Source organism: Molossus molossus, unplaced genomic scaffold (assembly GCF_014108415.1).
Source record: "Molossus molossus isolate mMolMol1 unplaced genomic scaffold, mMolMol1.p scaffold_m16_p_2, whole genome shotgun sequence".
NCBI classification, from domain to species: domain Eukaryota; kingdom Metazoa; phylum Chordata; class Mammalia; order Chiroptera; family Molossidae; genus Molossus; species Molossus molossus.
Window position 1 is genome coordinate 31,146,538 of NW_023425355.1, and position 16,913 is coordinate 31,163,450.

A 16,913-nucleotide genomic window follows, 5' to 3' on the forward strand; every position below is an offset into this window, starting at 1 on the left:
CTGGTTATATGGTCCTGTCCTGCTGTTTTTCTGTTGCTTTTTTCAGATTTGTCTTTATTTTAATTGTAGTACCAGTTTGGTCCTTGGAGATTGTCTGTGTATCTTCCATTCACTCTGCCTCCATTTTCACATCCTTTAAGCCTGTCTTGTGTGCAGCTGGATCACACTGGCCTCTCTGGTGCCCCCGCACCCTGCAGGTCCCTCTGGTAACTGGATCGCACAGTCCCTTTGGGGACTCAGCTCTATGCCTATGTTATGGGCTCCTGAGTGGCACAGGACTTTCAGGTGCTTCATCATCCCGCAAGTCCTGCGGGTAAGTGCATCACACAGTCCCTGCTGGGTAGCACAGGCCTCTCTGGTGCCCCTGCAGCCTGTAGGGCCCATGGGAAGGGAGCTGGATCTCACCAGTCCCTTTTGGCCTCTGGCTTCCCACTGCATTTGTGAGCTGCTGAATTGCACAGGCCTCTGTGGAGCCCCAGGTCTCCCAGCTGGTGGCTGGAGAGTACTGCTGCCCCGTGGGGCTCAACTCCTGCTCAGGTTTTGCTGTAGTTTCTGTGAATGGGTCTCAGCTCCTGGTCTGTGCTTCTGTTGCCTGGGGATATATGTCTACTCCCCAGCCTTTGTTGCTGGGGGTATATCTTGACTCTGATTGGGCTGCTACTTTGGGGATGGTGCTGGGCTTCAGGCTGTCTGCAGCTTTTGTGACTGGCACCTTGGTAGCTCAACTACTGTGCACTGGTCTGTGTTGACACACAGTGTCCACTGGTCCGATGGTGCCAGGTGTGCTGGTGGGCTCAGGTTGCTGGGCCCTAGCAGCTCTCACTGCCTCCTCCCAGGGAAGACCTGTGATTTTCCAAAATGGTGGGACCTTTTTGAGGTTCAGGGAGAAGTGCCCTAAAGAGCCGCTTACTGAGGTAGCCGGCTGCTCCAATCCACAGCACAAGAACCTTCTGCTCCGTCTCTCTGCATTGCTTGGATTTGTTTGTCCACCTTCACATCCACTCACACTCTCTCACACACTCGCTCCCTCTCTCACACACTCCCCTTCCCTCAGGTTCTGCCTGCCGCCATCATCTTTTTTCTTTTCTTTAGTTTTTCTAGTTTCTTGAAGTAAGTCTGCAGTGCTATAAATTTCTCTTTGAGGACTGCATTTTCTGCATCCCATAGATTTTGTGCTGTTGTATCTTCATTTTTTTTTTTTTGTCTTCCTGGAAGTTTTTTAATTCTACCTTGATCTTCTTGGTAACCCATTCATTGTTTAATAACATGCTATTTAGCCTCCATGTGTTGGCATGTTTTTGTGTGTTTTTATTGTGATTGATTTCTAGTTTCATGCCATTGTGGTCTGAGAGGATGTTTGATATGATTTCGATCTTCTTGAGCATGTAGAGACTTAGTTTGTGTCCTATGCTGTGGTCTGTCTTTGAGAATGTCCCATGTGCACTTGAGAAGAATGTGAATTCTGCAGGTTTGGCTGTAATTTTCTGTAGATATCTATTAAATTCATTTGATATAGTGCATCATTTAGAGTTTTTGTTTCCTTTTTAATTTTTTGTTTAGACGATCTATTTGGTGATGTCAGCGGCATGTTGGAGTCCCCTTGTTTGATTGTATTGCTGTCGATTTCTCCTTTAAAATTCTCCAGTAGTTTTTTAATGCATTTTGGTGCTCCTATATTGGGTGTATATATGTTTACCAAGGTTATATGGTCTTGTTGAATAGATCCTTTCAATATTATATAGTGGCCTTCTTTATCTGTATTTATCGCCTTCATTTTGAAATCTATTTTATCTGATATAAGTATTGCAACCTCAGTCTTTTTTTTTTTTTTCATTTGCTTGGAAAATTATTTCCATCCCTTCACTTTCTACCTATGTGAGTCTTTTGTTGTGAGTTAAGTCTCTTGTAAACAACATATATATTTGTCATGCTTTCTTATCTATTCAGCTACTTAGTGTCTTTTGATCAGAGCATTTAATCAATTTACATTTAAGGTTATTATTATTATGTACGTATTGCCATTTTTGTTTATTATGGTTATGTTTCTCTCCTGTTTCTTCTGCTTATTACAGCAACCCTTTTAACATTTTTTTTCAGTGTTGGTTTGTTACTAATATACCCCTTTATCCTTATTTTGTTGGGGAAGTTCTTTATATGACCTTCTTGTTTGAATGATTGCCTTGCTGGATAGAGTAGTCTTGGATTCAGATACTTGTTTTTCATTTCTTTGTTACTTCATGCCATTCCCTTTTGGCATTTAATGTTTCTGTTGAGAAGTCAGCTGATGGCCTTATGGGGTTTCTTTGTAGATAACCTGTTGCTTTTCTCTTTGCACCTATAGGATTCTCTCTTTGTCTTTAATGTTTGGCATTTTAATTATTATGTGTCTTGCTTGGGTCTTTTTGAGTTCTTCTAATTTTGGGCTGTCTGCATCTACAACTTGTATGCCCCTTTCCTTCACCAAGTTAGAGAAGTTTTCTGTCACTGTTTTTTTCAAATATATTCTATAAACCTTGCTAATTTTCTTTTTCTTCTGGCACTTCTTTGTTGCTAATGTTATGTTTTATGTTGTCCCACATTTCTCTTAATCTGTCTTTGTTTTTTAATTGTTCTTTTCTTTCTTGTTCTCTGATTAGGTGATTTTTTTTTTCTACTCAGTCTTCTAATTCACTGATCTGGACCTGGCTTTCTTTATTCTGCTGGTTATTCCTTCCAATGTATTCTTTTATTTTTGGTATGTCATTCTTCATTTTTGCTTGGTGGATTTTCATTTCCCATTGGTTGATTTACAATGTTTCTATATCTTTACTGATGCTGTCAACATCATTACTCATGCTATAAAGCTTTCTCATAATCATTACTCTGAACTCTACCTGTGATAACTTGCTTAAATCTATTTCATTTATCCCTCCTTTTGTAGAATTATCTTGTTCTTTCATTTGAGATTTGTACCTTTGTTTCAACATTTTGGCTGTCTCAGTGGGTTTTTGAGCCTGCCAAATTTTCCCTGTGGGTGTTGATGTTCTGCTGTCTGTGGTTCCTTCTACTGGGTTTGAGTGAGTGTGGGAGGACCCACATTAAACACCACTGTCAAGTTTTATTTTACTGAATAGATTTTTAGGCCAAGCAAAGGTTTAGTTATCTTCTAGCTTTTGCCTGCAGGCAATTAGTCTCAATTACTTGATGAGCCTGGTGTTATAGCTCTCAGCTAAATGAAAACCTTCTCAGATATAAGAGGATTTCCAGTGGGTTGTGCCGTGGATTTTTTTCCCACTTCTTGGTGATGGTAGTCTCTAGTTATTAATGAGCCTGAATTTGCTTTTCTCTGGCCTGGCCTGGTGGTATAAATTCCTGAGGGATGGGCCTTTGCTTCTCCATGGGGCTCTGGGAAGGGGCTCTTTGAGTAAGATGGCGACTGTCCTATGAGGGAGTGATTCAGTATAAAACTCTTAGTGTCCTTCTTGCCTGCTTTCTCTCCCGTGCCAAGAACCCTTGACTCTCTTTATGCAGTTCCAGTCTAGTCCAACCTCTCTCTGCAGGAGCCCAAAGTTAGTGTCTGTAGCTGGTATACTTTTCTGGACCTTCACGGAAGTGTCTGTTTTCCTTTGCTTCTACTTTCTGGACAAAGCCTTAGCTCTGGTGATACCAGCCAGGTGTTATGTGGGTGCCTTTCTCTGTCCCACCACTCTGCTGAGGAACTACTATTCTGTGCTAGGAAGCCACCCCTCTGTGCTGGGGAGCTGCTCCTTTGTTCTGTGGAGCCCGTCTTGGTATTTTAATCCCTGACTTCTCAAAGGGAACTGCTCACAGCTAAAACAACCCTCAGCTGCTTTCCATGAGCTCCCAGCCCACCCACTCACCACTATGCATTTTTTACCAGGCTTGATTTGATGTCCTCTTTCTGTCCCTGGTTATAAAGTTTCTCTCCAGCTTCTTTTCAGTGTTTTTTCTCTGATGATTTGTTATTATTTTAGTTGTACTTCCAGTTTGATCTTGGGAGACAATCTGTGTAGTTTCCATTCACTCCGCTGCCATTTTCTTCAGATTAAGAAGTATTTCATGATAGGTTGATTGTTGGACTATATAACTATTAAAGTCTTTTCCAAATTTGAGTCAAAGTGAGAATCAACTTTTTCTATTTATTAAGTAGAATTTCATTAACATCATTGATTATTTGTTTTCTGATTGAAGATCTATTAGGACTTTAGAGCCATCTCTATATGAACAGCACACTTCATTATAGATAACTACAGAATTAAAAGATATGAGAGATGGAGATAAATGTGTATTGGCAGCGGAATTGCCTCTGAAAGTTAATTATCTTTATTACTAATACATCTGTGGTATATGTGTGGGTGTGTCTTTGTAATTTCCAAATTATTGAGAGATTATATATATATATATATATATATATATATATATATATATATCTGGTACAGATAATTGAAAAACATTGTAAATAACAAAATTGTCTCTGATGGAAAGAATGTATTAAGAAATAATATAATTGTGTATTCTCTGCAATCTAGATGACATATCTAATTGGGTCTTTCAATTGTATCAAACTATATTTATAAGTTAAGCTTGTTTTGGTTTATAGAGTTATGCAGATGCCATACAGATACTTTAAAAAGTTAACATGAACCAGGACACCTGTCATACTTGGTACTTTAAGGGAGGAAAAAGTAAAGTGGAGAAAGTAATTTATAAGCTATATTTAAAAACCATGAGAGCCTAACATTGTCATTATAATTATCTGTCAAAAGATTTAGTTCAATTACATTTTTGAAACTCTTGTCAAGATGGCCCTACTCATATCAGGATTTCGTACTCCAAGGATAGGAATACTAATCGCTTCATTAACCATTGTGCCAGCATCTTCAGTCTTTAGAATTCCTCATGTGGCCTTGTGAGATTTTTACATGCTGACCTTAGGGAATAAGTAAACATAAAGCCCTCAGGAAAATATGAACTTCAGGAGTAGAAATAATTGTATGCATATTTATAGCCATGGTAGGGGAAAGACTCGTTTTTGGGGGGAAAAAAGTAATTTTGAAATAGCTGAATGACAGCATAATTGACATCTTATAAAGTATTATTCATGCTCCAGCACACATTCTTTACACAACAGTAAGTTGGTTTTAAAATCACCCAGGGGAAAATGTTATAATGTAATAAATGAAAATTTCAGTGTAATATTTCCAGGAGATAACCTGAGCTGCTTCTGTCACTTTTAGCATTTAAATAGATGTGTGGAACCCTATGTCAGGAATCTAGTGATCACAGTTCTGAGACATTCCTTTATCAACAATAATATTTCAGGTGGATTGCTGCTAGGTGATTAATTGCACTGGCCTTTCTTTGTGAATGTTTAAATTGTCATTATGGCAGATTTTCCCTTTCTATGGGAAACCTGAATTACCTACCGAACATACTACAAAACACTTTTCTTCTTCTATATTCCCTTAACATTTAACATATACAGGTTGTTCTTCATTGTCTTGCACTTGACTAAGCACTCTGGTATGCATGTATCTTCACACTTAAGTTATAGCTCCTTGAAGGCAAGGAGTGATGTTTAATAATCTTAGACTTGACTTATGACTCCCATAGCATCTAACTTCTAGAACAAACAATAATTTAGTAGTGGTTAAGAGCTAGTGTTTTCTAGTCAAACAGATCTAAACTAAACTCCTTTTTCAGTTAATTTACTATTCTTGTGACTTTTGGTAAGTTATAGTGTCAACTTTGGGAAAGTAAAATGAGGATTATAATACCTCATGAGGTCATTGAGAGGGTAAAATATATATATATATATATATATATAATGCTTTAGCACAGTGGTCACTACACAAAAAATGCTCACTAAATTTTAATTATTATTATGGTAAAATATAATAGTTATTCTTCAAAGTTTGTTGAATTAATGAACTCTCTTGTGGGAATATATAAAATAATTATGTGGTTAACGTATTCAATTCCAATGATTGTTTCATTGGTCAAAGCCAAACATTAAGTATTTAATTTTACAAAGAATAGGAAGGAGTCATTTAAATAGTGAAGTAGAAATATTTTTGAGTTAGTTGCATATTAGTTATAAAATATAGTTCTTTTGGGTGAAAATTGTAGCTACTGGGTTTCTTAGGGTTTTTTTTAAAGGCTTTCTCAAATACTCTTATTACATTTTGTTAACCATTTATAAAATCTTAAAATCCTTAAACTCAGTTTTGTTTTGTTTTGTTTTGTTTTTTGCAAATTACCATCCTTCCAAACCATTGGCTTTCAGACAGACATAGTGAAAGTACAGTCATGGATGGGATAGGCTGAGGGTAAAGAGAGCATGGCAAACTCTTAATATCTAACCAGTAGGATTGAGTTGGCAACTGTGTGAACAGAGCAGAAAGAATTAAATCAGATGAGCCCATTTTTAGCAAAATCACTGGGGATGATATAAATTCTAAACAGAGAGAAGATAGAAGAGGTAGAGTGTGTCTGTGGTTCAGGAAGATTTTTTTAAAAAAATAAGCTTTCTTTCAAAGTCCAGAGCCTACACAATCTTCTGAGATGGAAATCATATAGTTAAACTTTCTATAAGACAAAGTATTGTATGGAGCTCATAATGGTCTTTTCAGACACTTGGTTTGGGTTCTCCCAAAAGCAGGCCCAAAGACAAGCACTTGGATGTAAGTAGTTTCTTTAAGAGGTGATCCCAGGAAGTACTACAAGGGGATGGCAAAGTCAGACTGGGTTTTTTATCCTGCTCCAGTGGTGTAGGAGAAGTTCAGCCTGTCAACTGGGAAAGAAAAGCCTGTCTTCTTTATCAAAAGGTAATCTATTCCTCCTTCAAAAGCCTCTGTGTCTATTGATGCAGTCGGGGTGGGATGATCAGGAACTAGTTGCATTGGATAGCTGAACTGGTGATCTTAGCACCAAACTCTGGAAGTTTTCTAAATTTAGGATATCAAATGGATCTTTGAGATAAATTCTGGGAAAGAAGGATTCCACCCAACATTTGATATTATCTTGTTACTTTTACATTCTGGATAAGGTTCTGTATCTTTAGGTACAAGCCAATTATTCAGAAAACAAATATTTACATGGAATTCTGGATCTTTAAATGTTATCCAGAGGCTGCTCTTGCCTTTCCAATCAGATTTGTTTCTATCCATTATTTCAGGGATCACTGTGGTTTCCCCTTCATGGTCCGTTTTGCCATTTTTATGTTTATGATCTTCCCAATGTACCTCTGTGGTGCTTATATTCTGGTTCTTAAAGGATACTAGATGAGTCCTCATAGAGGTAACCAATTTACTGAAAAGTCTTAACTCAGTGGGACAAATGTTTTTATTAATGGTTTTGTTTTTTACCCCCAGATGTCTACTGATGGTCCTTTAGTCAACCCTTTTCTCTGTTATAGGTGAGAGGTGGTGGTGGGTGTGGCAAGGTACTTAACAACATCTCAGTCTAGTTCAATACTCTTTCATATATTTTTGGTTTTGGAACAGTTTCGTTCCGATTGTTTAAGATTCAGTACTGTATTTTAAAATGTCAGTGTCAAAAAAAATTTAGTGTCAAAGTTGAGTGAAAATTCTTCCTTTAACTTAAATAAACAAAATAACTAAGAATTAATCAGTCTTATGAATAAAACAAGCAAGTAATTGAGCTAGAGAATGGTGGAATGAGACTTTAAGATTAGGTATTCAGGAAGGGCCTTTTTATGAAACTGTAATTGATATGATGAGAGAATTAAATGCACAAAGAATGGGAAAGAATATCCCAGGAGGAGGACAAAATGCAAAGGCCATAAAGAGGAAATGACCTTCTTCGTACTTTCCTAATACAAATACAAAGTCCAAAGTGGCTGAAGCATAGCCAACAAGGAGGAAAGTGTTGTGAAATAAGATAAAACAAACTAACAAACAAGGCTTTACTGGAGCCACTCCTGCAGGCCTTTGAAAGTCTAATGAAGAGTTTAGATATTACTCTAAATACAGTGAGAAGCTATTGAAAAGTTATAAACATGGAGCTTTGACATAATTCAACTTTGAACATTTATGTTTTCTTCCATTTGCATAAAAATAACCTAAAAGTCACCAGAATGTCATTGTTTCTGTAATGTGTCTTTGAGATATGTGAAAATATAGTTGCTGTTTGTTGAGGCCAAAATCTGTGATTCAAACTTAATATCCTTTTTTTTTTTTTTTTTTTTACTTTTCAGCTGCCAAGGAAAGAGAACAATGAAGCCAGCATTTCTTTTGGCCCTTGTGGTCTGTTCTGTAGTCAGCACAAATTTGAAGGTGGTGTCAAAGAGAAACTCTGGTAAGTTGCTGGCACTTTTACAACTTTTTTTTGGCCAAAAAGAGTGTTTTTTTGAATATCCAGAGAGCATCTTTGCTTTAACTATGAATATCTTTAAACAGAAGCATTTGTATTCCAACTGTGTTCCAAAGTAGCCAAAATAAAAATGAGATTCTAGTCTACCACTGAGAAAATGTTGGGAAACCAGTGGAATTTTGTTCAACTTCAATGGCAGTATACTCTCAGTGGACAATGAAATGTTAATGGCCTACTTAGGGCTAGTTAAATTTGCTAATGGATATACACCTAGAGCAAATATTTTCAAATGAAAAGACAGGAAACATACACAAATATATGTCCTTTACCTTCTAATTGAGTGTGCAGCATTAAATGAAAGCTTTTGACAAATATCAGTGAGCTTTAGTTCCTCACATCTTTACATTTGTACAAAATTCCTAACAGTCAGAGGGTTAAAGCCTCCAAGTTCAGATGTATTAGCTCATTGCCTGAAGAGGAAATTCTTGAGAAGAAATATCTGCTCCTAGAACATGTTGGTGTGGCAGGCAGCCATAATTAAATTAAGAGAATAGCTATAGCTAGGAGATATCCCAATTAAATCTTAATCATTGTTTAATAACATTGAATATGTGTCTTTTATTTTTTATTATGTATTCAAGGTATAATTACAAACCATGCATGAGATTTTAAGAATTGATTTTCTGTCTGTAATTATTCTAGTAAGACATTGAGGAATGTATTATGAATATGGAAACAAAAGACTATGATGGGACTTTCTGCTGGCTACTAATTCAGTTATTTCCTAGAATTAAGTGTATGCTCTTTACTTTCTCATTAAGTACAAAACCCAGGCAATAAAGTACCTGCCTATTATTTTTTTAAGCAGTAAATGCTGACTGGAGCTTGGAGTTTAGTTAATGTTTGTTTTCTGTGGTGAGTATAATTGCTAATTGAAATAGCTAAAGATTAGTATTGGTTTTCAGTTGATAGTATATTAGTAAGTCTTCACAAAAGTGGGTCACAGGTTATAAAATAGGGCAAAGCTAAAGTCCAAAGGATTGTGGAATGGTAAATGTAGAAATACCAATATATTGGATTTTTCTCCCCTTACACACATTTGTATGTATTTAACACATTATATTTTGCGACTTTCTTTCAGCCATATTTGTGTGTAACATTTTACCTGTATTATTTCTAACTTGCTATATTTTATGTGGCTGTCTTTCCTTGCCTTAGTTTTGAAGTCACATTTTCACTTCCATTCTTGGTTCAGTTTGATGATTATTGCTAAAATAAAATTCTTGCTGGAAAGAAATAGGAATTGTGAAAGAGATCAGACACCGCCAATCTCCGACCACTTTAAGGAGAATATAACAGCAGTGTTCTAGTAGTCAGATACTGTATGGATAAAGATGAGTCCTATCACTTCTGTCATTTCCTATTCAGCAATATATGTGGAATAACAAAATGTGAAGATGAAACTTTGATTACTTGTTACATACCTTTTACACAGAAATGGGGGTTCATAGATATGTGCTCATCCTGTAGGACTTTAGTTAACTATTTGTTATCTGACCTCTCATTATGAATATGTGCTGTAACAACCTGTGGAAATATTTACCCAGAACACTATCTGAATCAGAAATCAGCTATAAAGAACTTGTAAGTTCCTTTCAAGTCCAGGTATATGAGCTCTTTGAAAGCAGATTGCTGTTGTTTCCATGTTCTGAGCATTCAGAGATTATGAAGGCACAGTTCCTGTGATTTGCTTATGGTAAAGTGAGGTAGATGCAGGATAGTGGCTGCAGTGCAGTCACTTAAGTATCCTAATAGAGATTGCAGGTTGCAGGTGGACATAGTATTGAGGTAAATCCTGCCCCTTGTTGAAGTTTAGTTTCAGCAGATTATTTCTAGTATTTTAAGGAATCAAAATATGTTATTAAAAAATGAAAATTTTGTTTTCTTCTCTTCTAAACTTATTTTTTCTTCTTGTAAAGATGAGAAACAGTTTAAACAATAATTCTTTTCTTTTTTTAATACTCACCTGAGGATATTTTTCCATTGATTTTTTCTTTAGAAAGAGTGGAAGTGAGGGAGGGGGGAAAAGAGAGGGGGGAGCGTGGGAGGGAGGGGCAGAGAGAGAGAGAGAAACATTGATGTGAGAGACACATTAATTGATTGCCTCCTGCATGACCCTGACCAAGGCTGGGGATCAAACCTGCAGCCCAGTAACCAAAAAGTATTTATGGTAAATAATTGTGATGCTTGAAATTGGTCATCTGCCTTGCTTAAATGAAGTGGATTTTAAATGTCAAAGTCACTTCTAGACGGTTTTATTCTAGGTCAAATAAAATTTTACTGAAACCTTAAGAAAAAATAAAATACTTGGGGATATTATTACTTACTAACAAATGTAATCTGTTGGGCCAGACAACATTTTTCTCACTTAGTTGCATCATAATGTCTGTATCAGAGTCGGAAAAAAACCCAAAATGAATTGAGAGTTTTAAAAGCTATCTATATTATGGTAGGTTAATTACAGTAAAATCCAAACTGAATAAATGAAAACAAGTTGCTACCAAGGTATTCTGTTTTGTTTTCTTGGTTCGCATATTATTAATGAGGAAAGAGGCTGTTAAAAAAAATAATAAAAAAAAGGCCCGACCAGTGTGGCTCAGTGAAGTGTCAACCCATGCACCAAGAGGTCGTCAGTTTGATTCCAAGTCAGAGCATATACCCAGGTTGTGGGCCAAATCCCCAGTGGGGGGCATGCAGGCGATAGCTAATCAATGTTCTCTCTCTGATGTTTCTATCTCTCCCTCTCCCTTCCTCTCTCTCTCTAAAACCAATAAATAAAAACAAAAAACCAAAAAATGTATATACACAGAGGAAGTAAAAAGATCAACTTTTTAATGCTTTGTCTTTTTATTCTTTAGTTTTCAAGTATGGGGCTGTTTGTGGCTTTCTAAGGGTTCTTAGCTTTGTCTTCTTAGTGTGGCCAAGTAGTGCCATATCTGCAATGAGTTTTATTGAAAATATATTACCCAAATAAATATTCCCCTGAGAGTGAATGTGTTTGAATGATTTCAGTCTCCCCTCTCCCATCCACCTATTAGGGAAATAGCAATTGTAATATTGGAACAAAACTTTTCCTATAGGTCTGAGAAATGGAGATGATTTGAGTGTAGTTGGTCTTTTTTCTTATAAGAAGCTTTCCTTTTTTTTTTTTTTTTTTGTTTATGATGTATATGGAGTAGGCATAGAAGACTAATAACATGATGTTGTTTTGTGCATGTCTCTGTGTGTGGTGTTTGTTTTTTATTTCAAAATACAGACAAAACCAAGCATGGGATGAATAAAAAACATCCTAAGTTGCCCATAGCTGACAAACATGGGAGTACCTTGAGGTTCTTTTTACTCTTTTCTTCTATTTAGCCACTCTCATCATTACCCCCTTCCCAGATCTTATACTTCTCTTAATATAATTTTATGCAGAAAACAGATTACTTGCCCTGTTATCATGACAGTCCTATTTGATTTAGCCTTATGGAGAATATTAAAAATCACTTTGGCAAATTTTTTGTACAAAATTTTGTTGTATGCAATCTTTGAGGTCCTTTGGCCTTTGCCAATTAAAGAGATGTGAATTTAAGCTTGCATAGTTATTCTTGGAATCACCAATGAAACTCAGAACTTTTACTTTTATTCCTTTCTTTCCTTCCTCCAAGTTGAAAAATGAAGAATGTGTCCTTTACTTATTTACATTTATAATTGTTTGGTGTCAGATGTGAATCCAATTACAATGATTTCTGTTCATTTCAATGTAGACGGGGTTCCCTTTTGCTAAGATCCCTACAACTGTTGATGCCAAGGGCCTCCCTTATGCACAAGACAAAGTCCCAAGGGATGGAAGTTTATTGTTCTGTCCTTGTTGACCAAAGAAAATAGTAAAACACTTCGTAGTTTTTTTGTTTTTGTTGTTTTATTTTGTTTTTAATCTGTTCTGGGCACATATTGAAACAAACCTCTTGTTTTCCAGTAGTATACATTTTTAGAAGCTGCAGCACAGGCTATGTTTCTAGGTAATACTCATTTATACTGGGCAAGCCCAACCATCAACCTTGGCTAGAGAAATAGCAAAGAGGACTCTGAGATTCTATCTAGGACCTGGTTGCATTAGAACATATCAAAATGCACAGCGTCTAATTTTAAGGACTGTAGCTGATTGGACAAGTATGGGCTTTTCATATTCTTTACAGAGTACTCATAAGGTCCTATAGCATTGGCATTCTCTAAATTTAGGGCTAATAAATGGGGTCAGTCTACTCTATGAAAAATAGGTTTACATTTCTTAAAGGTGTCATTTTTATGGTAGGTATTTAGCTAATATCTTTCTTGACAAAGGGTAATGGCAGAAACGCCCAGTAGAGGACATATGTGGTTAAAACTAATTTTTAATAGGATGGGTGGGAGAAATAACTCTCTTTCATGAAGAGATCACCAAAGGGCTTGCATTTACCTATTTCTTTTTACCTCAAAAATTATGTCCCCAGAGTATACATGGATTTTATTAAGGTGCATTAAATTGTTACCTTCACTTCTCTCTGACTTTTTTGTTGTTATTGCTATTGCTGCTGCAGGAAATTGTGAACCGTGTTAATGTAGTTGTTGGTATTCAGCTCTCCCAGCCTGGATCTCCATACCAGAAGAGAAAGGAATGGGGTAACCAGTTTGATGAGAGGATATGTTTAATTATGAACTCAAATTGAGTCATTTTGCAGTCAGTATATCTGGAGGATGGTCATAATAAAGCAACTTATCAGTGATCTGGTGTTTGAAGGAAAATTTCAGAATTACCAAATTATTTTAACTAGAAAAATGTAGTCTTTACTGCTAAGGAAGATGTGAAGGCCTGGTGGCACACAGTAGGTAGTTACAGAAACATTTTGGATTGACTTAAACAGAACCATTCAATTCCATATAACGAGTGAATGGCTTTACCTGAAGCTTTGACATATAAGTTTATAGATTTATGGAATTTTATGATTGTTGATGAGAGAATAGCAGCATGTTCTCACTAGAAATTCTTTTCTTTTAGAATTTCCAGTCAGGTGATGGAAGAAGAATATAAAGGCAGAAATAGAGGTTATATGAGTCTATATTTCTGTCAAAAGATAGAGTCTCTCAACAACTTCCAAGTATAAACAAAATAACTGTGAAATTGATTGTTATATAATTAAAAATAAAATGAAATATGCTTTGACTTCTTAAAAAGGAGATATGATGTTTTATTTTGAGATGGTGATTAAAAGTAATGTTTCTCGAATGTTGTGGAAGATGGCATTAGGCAGGACCTGAGTGAGGCTGAGTGTGTGAGAGTGTAAGTGCAAGAGAGAGTGTGGTGTGGACATGAGTGTGGATGAGCAACCATGCAGCAGTGCAGAAACTTAGGGCAGAGGGTTCCAGTTCTGTGGACGGGGAACAGATAGCTACTACTGTGTACTGCTTGTCAGGGTGCTATCCTTGTTCAGGGCTGGAAGGTCTTGCCATTGTAGAAGATCCACTGGGTCTTCTATTGGAGGAGGCAGCTGAGAGCAGCTAGGGCCCACCAACCAGAGACCACCAGTGCACCTTGTACCATCAGACCAGTGGCCTCCACTGTGCCAATGTGGACCAGTGCATAGTAGTGGCACTGTCAAGGTACCTGTTCCTGGAAGCAGCGGTGGGCTGGGAGCCAATTACCATACCCCATAGCAGCAGCAACCTGATGGGAAGCCCAACACCACCCCAGCAGCAGTAGCACCAACTTGGGAGCCAAGCACCATCCCTAACAGCAGCAAGCATCATCCCTGACAGTAGCAGAGACTGGCTGGGGAGTGGAGCCCCAACCCCAAAAGCAGCTGAGGTTCCAAAGCTCAGACACACCCCCAGCAGCAGAGGCTCAGGAGCTGACACCCATTCTCCAGCAGCAGTAGCAGCACAGATCAGCAGCTGAGACCCGCCCCCAGCAGCATCAAGCAGAGGCTGATCAGACTGGTACCCCAGCCCAAGCAGCAGCAAGGCTCGGGCAGCAGAGACCTGCCCTTGACAACTGCAGTAGCAGATTGGGAGTTGAGCCCCTCCTTCAGTATCAGCAAAGTCCTGGGAGCTGAGCATCCTTGGCCCCCTACAGCAGCAGAGGATTGGGAGCTGAGACAATTCCCTGGCAGCAGAAGCAGCACAACCTGGGAGCTGAGACTCACCCCAGCAGCATTAGCAGCAACTGATCAGGACCTGATTAGCAGTGGTACCTGAGGACCTGCACACCCCAGCAGCGCACCAGCTGGATCCAAGCACCCCAGAAGCACCTACCACAACAGACCAACACCAGCTGCCAGTTGTCAGCCCTCCAGGACCTACAGCAGACAAGAAGCTCCCCCCACCAGAACAGTCTGGGAGGCATAGCAGTTTCATCTGATGCGCACCAACCAGACTAAACATCCCAACAACCTCACCTGGCCTGGAACTACCAGATTGCTAAAATGGTGTTGACAAAGAAACAACCTCCAAGTAAAAGAAAAGGAGGAATCACCAGAAAGGGAACTACATAAAATGGAAGCAAGAAATTTGGCAGATAAAGAATTCAAAGCAATGGTATTAAGGGTAGTCAAACAATTTAGCGAGAACTACAAGCTACTTAAGGAGAATTATAAAGAACTCAGTGAGTACTACATCAGCATAAAAAAAAGGTAGAAGCTATGAATAAAAATCAAGTGGAGACTTCCTGTCAATATGGCGGTGTAGGTAAACAAGGTATTTGCCTCCTCCCACAACAACATCAAAATTACAACTAAGCTACAGAACAACCATCATTCAGAATCACCTGAAATTGAGCTGAGTGGCAATCTTACAACTACAAAATTAAAGAAGCAGCCACATTGAGACTGGTAGGAAGGATAGAGATGCAGATGGGCTGGTTTCACACCCACGTGTGGTGGATAAAAATCAGGAGGCACACCTCGGCTGTGAAGGTACTTCTTGAGGAGTGAGGGATCCCCATTCCACACCAGGCCCCCCAGCTCAAGATTCCAGTGCCAGAAAAAAAATCCCCATGACTTCTGACTGTAAATGCCAGTGGAAACTGAGGATAAGGGAGGCTGAGGTGTCTGGAGGCCCAGGCAGTTTCTCTTAAAGGGCCACACACAGACTTACTTGGACCTGCTCCCTCCAGGCTCCAGCATTGGGGAGGTAGCTTGAAAGGCACCAGAGACACACAGGAAAGAACTGAGTTGTTGGCAAGAGCTGAACAGGCAGTTTTCTCCTGCACAGATGGGCTGGTGGAGGCTGTTGTGTCTTTGTTGAGCCCTTCCCCATGGAAGCAGACAGGTACCATATCTGTGACTCTAGCAACCTGGCTTACACTGTTTGCCCTACCCTGGTGATTACAAGAAGCCCTGCACCACCCAACTTTTAGGGCCACCCAAGCTGTTTCCAGTGGTTTCACCATAAGAATAGCTTGTCTTGGCTTCTGTTTCAGATTTTTCTAAGTTCTCTCAAAAAAGCAGCATTTGGCCTCAGCAAATCCCATACTTCTCACTAAGTGTCTCCAGGCCTGACACTAGAAGTAGCCATCTTTGGTTCACAAGATGGCTTTGCCTGGCCACATCCAAGCCTAGCCCAAGAAGCAGCCATCTGCAGATCACCTTGTAGCTAATGCCTGGTGGCCCCGGGTAGAACATAGCCAGTAGCTGACCTTTCCTCAGAGCTAGCACACCCAGTGGACAGCTTCAGACCACAGTGAAGCACCACCACTCAACCACCTCCACAGGTGACACACTCAAAAAGTGGACACAGTGGGTACCAGAGTCCTGCTGAAGTAAGTCTTGCTCTGTGTGGTGGGACCCTACATAGCTGGTCCTTCAAGGAAATCAGAGGTCAGTGGTCAGTGGGAAAAGCCAGTCCTTGCAGCAGATCAGCCTGAGTAAATTTCTCCCACTAATGTGTCAATAGCAATCAAGACTCAATTACAAAAGAAGGGTGTACAGTCCACATGAAGGGTGAACCTCGAGGGGCTAGCTGGGGTGATTAGAGAGGATGTGCTACCACACCCTACAGGACACCTACTACAATAGGCCACCCTAGGAAGCCTAGAAGACATAGCAACTCAACTTAATACATAGAAACAAACACAGGGAGGCAGTCAAAATGAGACAAAGAAATATGTCCCAAATGAAAGAACAAAACAAAACTCCAGAAAAAGAACTAAATGAAATGGAGATAAGCAATCTAACACATGCAGAGTTCAAAACACTAGTTTTTAGGATTCTCAATGAACTTAGTGAGGGTCTCAAGTGCATAAAAAAGGACCCGTCACAAATGAAGAATGCACAGCCAGAATTGAAGGAGGCACTAACTGAAATAAAGAATAATTTACAGAGAATCAATAGTACAGCAAGTAAAGCCAAGAAGCAAACCATCAGTTTGGAAATAAGGAAGCAAAAAACACCCAATCAGAACAGCAGAAAGAAAAAAAGAATTAAAAAAATAAATGAAGATAGTGTAAGGAGCCTCTGGGACAACGTCAAGTGTACGAATATTCATATCATGCCAAAAGGAGA

General features: G+C 38.6%; 1 protein-coding gene across 1 annotated transcript in view; it reads left to right on the top strand.

Annotated features, from left to right (window-relative positions):
* The first annotated feature begins 8,220 nt into the window (after window positions 1–8,220).
* The window catches only part of IL1RAPL2 (interleukin 1 receptor accessory protein like 2), a 1,440,342-nt gene continuing 1,431,649 nt past the window's right edge, over window positions 8,221–16,913 (top strand). The window contains exon 1 of the mRNA XM_036270972.1: window positions 8,221–8,319. Within this exon, the coding sequence (XP_036126865.1) occupies window positions 8,238–8,319 (82 nt within the window). The 5' untranslated portion in view covers window positions 8,221–8,237. The remainder of the gene's footprint in view (window positions 8,320–16,913) is intronic.